Source organism: Fulmarus glacialis, unplaced genomic scaffold (assembly GCF_000690835.1).
Source record: "Fulmarus glacialis isolate BGI_N327 unplaced genomic scaffold, ASM69083v1 scaffold12297, whole genome shotgun sequence".
Classification (NCBI taxonomy): Eukaryota; Metazoa; Chordata; class Aves; order Procellariiformes; family Procellariidae; genus Fulmarus; species Fulmarus glacialis.
In genome coordinates this window covers 3,258-12,457 of record NW_009221317.1, presented here as the reverse complement: position 1 = coordinate 12,457, position 9,200 = coordinate 3,258, and the positions used below count along the sequence as shown (strand labels likewise).

The window sequence follows — 9,200 nt, the reverse complement described above, 5'->3', positions numbered from 1 at the left end:
ACATACATACCATGAATAAGCCTAGGACCCTAAGTTAATGGATCATATCACTGAACGCAATTGCAGGTTTTTAAGGTGTCAACCAAAACCACATTTATCCTGTTTCAGGTTAAATACACTGACAGGTGCAAGAGATACGAGCTTTAGAAGTCATTAATCTCATGGAAATGTTCCCTAACATACTAGTTAAAAAAATCACTAGAACACTTCTTTGGATTACTGTGGATTCATGTTCTTACTGATCTTCTCAATGTGGCTCAGTAGTTTCAACAACGCAGATGGATTATATGGGAAAAGATTTCTTCTCTGCAACCTAGAAATAGCTTTTTGCAGTTCTTCCAGACATTTGGTGCATTTGTAAAGCATTATTCTTAGGGGAATGATGTTATCCGAAGACGCCATACAAGTCAAACAGGATGAGGTATTAGATTCCTTTTGTTTCAGAGGCAACACTTCAGACTTGAGTGTATTCCGTTTATCACCTGTGTAGCTGCAACCAGTTTCCCTTATCCTTGTCTCAACCTCTTTATTTAAAGGCACCTGCTTTGTGTTTACCAAGCACTCTTTTCCATCTGATTCTAATTCAGAGTCTTCCGAGCTGTCATAATTAACAAGGCTTTGAAGAGAACCCAGCAGAGATGTACTATCAGTGCATACCAATGAGTTAGACTGGTTAGACTCTGCAACTTCATTATCACCTTGCTCTGTTGTAAACACTAAGTAATTGTGAGAATCCGCCAAAGATATCAGAGTCTGAGGTTCTGGTTCACAACAAGCAATTTGCAAACTCTCATCAGTCATACAGCTTTGTTTTTCTTGATGGGGTGGCTTGACAGAAGAAATTGATTGAAAAGTGCCATGTTTGGTATCAAAATTGTTACAGACATCTACAAACTGATGCCAGTCTTTTCTAAGAAGCTTTAAGTACCTTACCAAGTACTCGAGAAAGCAAGTTTCTGATGAAATCAAAAAATCTAGAAGTACTGTGGAATCAAATGCGATTTTTTCTAGAAAAAATAAAAAGATACAGTGGGGATTATATCCACTTGCATGCGTAAGGAAGTTCCAGGTTTCCTCCTCTTTTTGGCTTAAGTTATCAGCAGCATCATGCCGTAACCTGAAAAATAAATCATGAAATGGATTAAATTCAATGGAAGTTTACAGGTTTTTTTTAAAAAAACAGATATGTCCAGAAAATGGTATTCTTCCTCTTTTTTGATTTTGTCAAAAATTAAAAACCAAAAAAGAAGTTTTTATATTAGAATGAGAAAGAATGAAGGCAGGTGGGGCTAGGAGATCGGACAGTTTAGGAAGCCAAAGCACTTAAAGCAGGCCTTCTTAAACAGCACTTCTCCTTAGGAAACATTCTGGAATAAACAAAGTTACTTACAATACATGAATTGTTATTTTAACATTTTGTAAGACTGAACAAAGATTAACTTGCAGGATGCTAAGCACATCGGAAAAGAGTGGCCTATTTTTATTTAGGTGTCTAAGAAGAATTGTGTTTATCTAAGATACTACTTCCAATATCTCCACATTTGAAGCTTGAGGGACCTTTTATAAATTAGGATAGTATCTTGTACGGTAATTTAAACAACAATGAAGCAGTGAACGTTCAGGACAAATTCATGAAGAACGCATTTCAGTTGTTAGCAATAAGAGTTTTTATGAACTAGCTAGAATTAACATGGGTCCAATCCTTAGAGAGCTACTTTGCCAGAAGTCCCTGAATTCTTTAAGTTTAATTATAATATCCCATTCTTGTCAAACTCTCAGTGTTGAATGAAAACAGCCTTGCCCTTTTATCTGTGTCTAACCACTATTTTAGATTGTGAAGTCAATTATTCTGAATTACAGGATATGATAAAGTATTTAATAGGAAACTGTTGCACAACTCCCTCATTTCAATCCAAAAAACACTTAATCAAAATATCAGCAAAGTTAACTGCTCTTACACCACACCTTATTACGCTGTCCCGAGGTTTGGGTTTTTTTTAATTATTAAAAATATTTTTTTCTTTATACAAAAGCAATCAATGGAAATGCTATGTATATCACAATAACCTCACTAAATTACAATTCTTCATTGTTCTGTCAAATAAAATGTACACTAACCTATCAAATTTTAAATAAATGAGTAATAAAGCTTTAGCAGCTTCCCACATATCATCATCTTGCTCTATGAAAATCAAGGATAGCCATTCACAGTGATGTACAACTGGGTGAGACTGTGGGGAAGACTTCAGATGACTCCTCCAGAATATCAACAGCTGGGACATGAAACTCTGAAAGTCTCCTGAAAAAAAAAAAGTAACCGTGAGTTTTGCTAAAAATTTTTTGTTACTAAACAACATACACTTTTTATTTTTTAAATTAACAGTGCATAACAGTTCATGAATGCATTTATCATTCCTTAGCTCAACTGATTTAACACAGCATCAAATTTTATAGATTAGTTCTTGCTTCTTGGTACCAAAGAAATCAAGAAATATTTGCAGAAAACCGTAGGCGGTTATCTAACCTTAAATTCAATGTGAATGGCTACTCTATTAAACTCTAAACATACCAAAATTTAGATGCCAATGTTAAAAACTATAAGTAACCTGCAGAAAATTAATTTACTCATTAGGTACAGGACTCCTGGCCCCCCCGACCCTAGACAGATAAGGACACAATTTGTTCATCTAACATTCTTCATTTCCTTGGATTTCAAGGAAGAATAATCAGAAGTGACCTAGAAAGTTTTGGGTACAACAGGGTGAATCCTCTCACACCTAAGCTTGCAGACTAATGAACAAGATTACACCTTCAAATATTTGCATATATTAGGAAACCTTCAAAAAATGTGACTATACCTACACAGCTGGGATTTATACTTTCCTTTAGCTCCCCAATTAGGTAGCTTACAAACTAAAGAAAGGTGAATTGTAATCAAATCAATGCCACAGATGTAATGATCCAATATGAGTACTTTGCTGAGATTTCATCTCAGGTAGTTCTTCCCATATGAAATACTAAAACAACTGTAATGTTTCAATAGGATTGAAGCAAAACCCCCAGTGTGATTCACTGTAGAAATTAACTGCAATGATCTACAGTTGATGGGAATAAATTGTCATTTCTACAATAAAACAAAGTATGGAGTAGCCATATTCTTTATAAAATAAATTCTTCATGGATGATGTACTTTTTCAAGTACATATGGGCTTGGGATAAAGATGAGATGAGATGAGATGACCATCATGAGATGGTCTAAAATCCTTGCTGGAAGGATTAACGTAAGCAGCGTTTTTCCTGCAAATCCTCATTTTTCCCCTCCCTCTAAATACTGCACTCCTGGATGGGAAAAGCACCTCAAAATTTATGCCATTTTAGTGCAGTAGCTTACTCATAAAGATAACTTTGTATTCATATGACAGACAGACTCTTTCCTTTTTAAGTCAAGAAACTTACCTCTTCAATACTAATGACATACTATAAAAAGATTCTTTACGTCTGAACGTACGTACCAGTTTTTCATGTAACACAGCATACATTCAACATTTAGAAAACAGAAAAAATATAGTGACGTATATCTTTACCCCAAAAGTACTCCTTAATTAAGAACTCTAATGCTGTTGGAAGTACACTATGGCTCAAAGAGCACAGTTGCATCATTTATATAAACAGTGATTACCACTTTTGAAAAATTTCCTGCAACATGGGAATCAATTTTTCTTATAAAACCATCATTATGTGGTTTTCCTTAATATTTAACTTTAAGATTTGCTTTTCCTCTTAGCAAATAATAGGAACAGCAGATTACCTTTGTTATTAATAGTTACTATTCAGACTGAAATTCTTCTCTATAAATCAAAGCTATCTGGAAATTACTCTCAAAATTGAAATGAATTAAAGTTAAGCCACTGTAATTCATGTTAATAAAAAAAGATAAGATCAACCAGCTTCCCGGAAGGGAATTTAGCGTATTAAAGCATTTTGGTGCTTGTTTTAACCACTTAATTTAATGTCACTAAAATAGAAGCACCATTCCTTTCAACTTGAAATTCCTCTTGACAGTTGGAGTATTTGAATCTAATTAAAAAACTCATTTTTGTGTCATGAATCTGGAAAAGAAAGGAGGATTTTTTCTTTGAGAAAGAATTTTCACAGACACATCTAAAATAAATTTAACCTACATTTTTCCTATTCACTTTTTCTCAGACAATCTCAGTCTCCATACACTTTTCAAAATGTGGACCATAAGTAAAATATTCTCTACAAATACTTAAAAAACTCTAAGAACGCAACTGGCATTACAAATATAACATCTTCCAAAATCTGGAAAAAGTGTCAGAAGCTGTCTTGCAAAGTCCGTGGCTCTTTTGCAGTTAGATGAATTAAAAATCGATTTTATGCTTGCTACATAATGTAGAAATATAAAAAGTAAAATAACATTTACATCTAGAACTTGTATTAAAATGCCTCAATATATTTAAGATGCTGTAAAATTTCATCCTTGTTTAAAAAGAAATATAAATCGTTTTTTACTTTTTGCCACATCATCAATTGGCTGACAATAAGGAACACCCATTCTCACTTGTATTTGACTAGAAACACTGCTTCAGAACTGCCTTTCCATTTTTGCCATGAAGCCTGTAATCCAGGGACAGCAAGCTGCTTTGATCATAGAATTTGCACATCCACGTTCACATGGCTTAGCATCAGAAGATGTGCATCATGTGCCTCTCAGAGGTAGAGGCAAGTGGAAAGATGGGATTCCAGGAGTGTCTCTCAGGCAAAAAGCCTCACCCCACCACGTCAATACAGCATAGGAGAACACTACTAACTGGCTACTAGCGTGACAAAGCAACATGTCCTCTCCCATCAGGAACTCAAGTTACACAGCATTCCCCATCCCACAGCCTGCCTTGTGGCATAGCCCTAGCACAAGAGCCAGATCTGCTCTTTTACTAATCTAATTCATCTATTCAGCAGAACAAACATACTCAAGTAAGCAGGTATGAAAAGTATGCCTAACACCTACTAATTCAGAGAACTGGACCTATAAGTCAGGGTGAAGAACACAACTACCATACCCTGCCAACTCCCATAATTTTCCTGTCTTTTACTTTACAGCTTCATTATTTTTACCTTTTCTACACTGCTGGTTTTCGCCCTATTGCATTATTTGTCCGACAGTAATGCCTAGTACCTTCAACCAAGATAATGGTACTTGCAGGTCTACCTCCACATTAGAGAACAAAAAGAGAGTGTTACCTGCTGTTCCTTTTAGTTCCCCACCCTGAATAGAGTAGATGCTTGTGCTATGGACTCTCTTCTTTACCAACTGGAGAAGAGCCTGGTGTTCCCAAGCTAGCTCAACTATTTCAAATATTAACGTATGTTCTTAACAGGAAAAGCTTTCAATCCCAAATGGAGCTGTTTCAAGCCCCCAGTATTGCAGGGCTAAGGACAAGATAAAATGCAAGGAGACAACTAATTAGGCAGGACACAGTGATAGCAGGTTTCCTGGGTGGGTCTTCTTTTTCCTGCCTCCCACCACCACTAATTCAGCTGAATTCTAATTGCAGTCTCAAATTAGTCACAGTAATTTGCAGAGCTGTGACTACAAAATCTGAAAGCTTTAAAACTCCTGCTGCTTAATGAACAAAACTAAAAGAGACTATTACCTTTGATTTCAGCTTCTGTAGCAGAGTTCTGAAACTTGAATTCCAGTGCTTTAAGCACAACCAGACTTAAGGCTCTGAGAACAGTTTGGTCAGAACCACCTTGAGTATCATCACCAGGAGGAGCTTCACTGCCTCCAAAGTAGCTGGCCTTTCCACTGAGCGGGATCTCATTAAGCCAAGTCAAATTCACAACCTGCAGAATAGCACTACTCAGTGCAAGCATATCCTCATACAAAGATGGGTTTTGTAAGAACAGGGATCCACTTTCAGACTTGCAAAGGATACATTTTTTAAGGAGCATAATGAACAACTTCTTGATTAAATAGTGAATCGATGAGCTAATGAGGTTCAGGACATAAGAAACTTTCAAAAACAATACTCTCTGGCATCTAAGCGGTAGTTCTAATTCAATTCTGGAAGCCAAAAGTGCTTCAAGCAGATCTATAAAACTGATCAAATTGTTTGCAGCTTCAGAGTAAGGTGAAGTATAGTGGTGACTGTCAAAATGATGGAACAGAATGGAATTATAAAATCCTTCAAGCACAGCATCGAGAGGAGCCAACAACTTCTTCAAAATACCTACAGCAACAAGAACAACGTTATGGAGTGTAACACAGTCAGCTAAATCCTCAAATAAGCAGAAAACAGGCAATTGTGACTATTCTCAGTTTTTAAGCATCTTTAGGTCACTACATTTTTAACAGTACTTTGTCACCCTCTTTGTAACGAAGAAAATAGCTGTTCTTCAAACAAGCTGCTCTAGGTGAGATTACAAGTAAAGTTCCTCCCCCTACTGGGCACTTGCGTATCAGTAACATCACAAAACTGCTACGGTACCTGCTTTGGACAAAACTTTATCTTTCAGTATGTCCTTGATAATACTTGTAAGAGTCCACAGACATTCTGCTACGTGGGTATTCACAGGGAATCCTGAAAGAGTCTTCAAACTAAAGGTGAGCCAGGTGACATTTAATGTGTTCTAAGAAAATGAGTTCAAAAAATAATCACGTATGCTTTACAATTGCTATGCAAATTAAATTAAATCATAATACAATGATTTAAAATTGTACATTAAAAAGATTCAAATGTAGGCATAGACAAAACACAGGTAGAAACAATATATCTGTCCAGTGCCTTTTAAGTATGTAGGCCTGTATTTATAAACATAAAGTCACATATACAATGCAATAGAAATTATCTGCATTTTCCAGAAAGGGAAAACCAAACCTCCTAATGTCATGTGACCTACCCAAAATCAGGTAATACTATAGACAGACCATATCTGAATTCATAATTCCCAGACCCAGACAACTTTGCAAGAAATATTACAAACATATTTCTGAGAGAGATCTATATTCAGAAGTGCTACCATGGAGGCTACAATACGTATTCACCAAATATACAGCAAGTAAAAAGACCTCAAGTGTTTGGAATATTCAAACAAGAAAACACAGAAAAGTATTTGATTAACTTTCAATAGGTTATTACCTATTTTTGTCTACTGCATCACCTAACAGATCTCAAGTACCTGTAAAAATATTGATAGTGTAGATTATCAGTTTTTTTAAATACCTGTATTGCAACCTTAAAGAGAGTATTTCTTGCCATCTAGACACATTTTACCTTAAAATAGTTTAATAAAATTCCAGAGTTTATATATAAAGACATTCCACCTCACATTACAAACTTCTGCTACACATCTGATCTTTCCTTCTATACTCCATGCCCCTCCTAACACACTTGAAATACTCTCCTGGAATATTTATTACATCTCTTTCCTGTCCATCGCTTACAACCTAAAGCCCCTTAAGACACACTTTATGGGAGAACTATCACATAGTATAATCTTGTATAACCTTCACGTTCCTGATACTGGAGCCAAACACACTTCAACAAAACTGTGTGGCGTTTTGAGGGGACTAACAGAGTCTGTATGCTGAACATCAGCAGACTGCAGATGTGCCTTTCAGAAAGCTAGAGCACAGTAGACCTGTGCAGGCCACAGATGGAGGAAAGGAGCAATTCTGATGTCAGTCTGTGGGTCTACTTACGAAAGGAGCCTCTTTAGAAGTACTTTTAGATTTTACAGTAGTCATATAGTGACTGCTTTTGTGCCATACAAACACTATAAAAAGTTGGCTCTAGAGTCAAATGGAACAACTTGAAGGCACATATCCACTAAGTCGTTTCTTTAAGCTGTGAAAAGTTATGCCATACTCACCTCTTCCTTCAGCTGGAAATACACAAGGGATGCTAAACTTTTTGAAGCCATGTGAGATAACAGTTGATCGTAACTACCAAGCAGACAAATCTGCAGACATGTAGAAAGAAAAAGTATCTAAGGCATGTTCCTTTTTTATTCCTCCTTTCACAAAAATCTTTCAAAAGTTTATAAAAGCTTACCAATTTTGAGTCAATTTTTGCCTCCTTCAGAAGAAGGACAAAGATCTCACAGTACTTCTGTCTCATATTGAATTCAATTTCCTGGGACTGTGCTTTAGCAACCATCATCTTGATCAAGGTTAACTGAAGCAGCATCACTTCTCGTGGACAGAATGAGGAATTCATGCTTCCAAAGCTATTTGATGTATCATCTGTTGTAGGGACATCTGACATATCAGTGTCCTGATCCTGACGGCTCCTAATACCACCATTAGTAGATGGCAGATGCATCCGATTACATGATTCATCTCTTTCTGGTGACTGTTCAACACACAGATTAAGTAAAGAGGTATAATGATGGCTTTCCTTTGCTAGTGGGATGCCTACCAGTACGTCCTTATACATCTGCTGTAGAAGAGAGATCTTCATTATGAGAACATTCAGTATTCCAGAAAGTGCCGTATGTCTTCACTGATTATTCATGGTCCCTGCAAATCAGCTTTGAAGTTATTTTTATCCAGTAAGAGAAACAGAAGCACTATTCTGCATTTCTCTTCTAGGTTACCTAGAAATAAATATTTTGCTATTACTGAACTTAAGAGATAACTAGAAAGATACAAAAGAAAAACACACATTTTTAGAGTTAATACTACCATTATTCAACTTATTTTGAAAATACAAATCCACTGTTTAAAACCAGCAAGAGTGACAGTTGCACAAAACTGTCCCAGTGAGACATTAAAATGATACAAGAATTACCATGCTGTGAAGAAGCTTACAGTTCCAATATTATACTACTGACACCAACATTAATTTGCTGGAACTAACAAAACCAAAGACGACTATTACTAGGGATTAATTCTGAAAGATATGAGAACTTGGATCAAATCTTTCTCTAAATTGCTAACACTACTAAAACCTCATTTCTTTGGTGACAGATTCCTCCAAAAACAGGCATGAAATTTCAACCGCAAATTTTCATCTGAACTGGCAACGTTTATTGCTCTGTTAAGGCTGGATACGGCAACACCTCTCTCAAAAAAACCCAAAAGGACAAGTCTCGTCTTCTGCTGCACATAGGCTCAAGGTGAGTGGCGTGAATACACAGGAGGGGAGAAATGGGCTCTTAATTTAGTAAGGAGA

At 36.2% G+C, this 9,200-nt stretch overlaps 1 protein-coding gene across 1 annotated transcript; it reads right to left on the bottom strand.

Annotated features, from left to right (window-relative positions):
- Positions 1-216: 216 nt before the first annotated feature.
- On the bottom strand, positions 217-8,486 carry LINS (lines homolog (Drosophila)). The gene is made up of 6 exons (XM_009581066.1): positions 8,079-8,486; positions 7,897-7,986; positions 6,513-6,654; positions 5,676-6,254; positions 2,119-2,299; positions 217-1,117 (listed from the first exon to the last, which is right to left on the bottom strand). The coding sequence occupies exons 1-6, from the start codon at positions 8,484-8,486 to the stop codon at positions 217-219; spliced, it is 2,301 nt and encodes a 766-aa protein (XP_009579361.1).
- Positions 8,487-9,200: the final 714 nt, after the last annotated feature.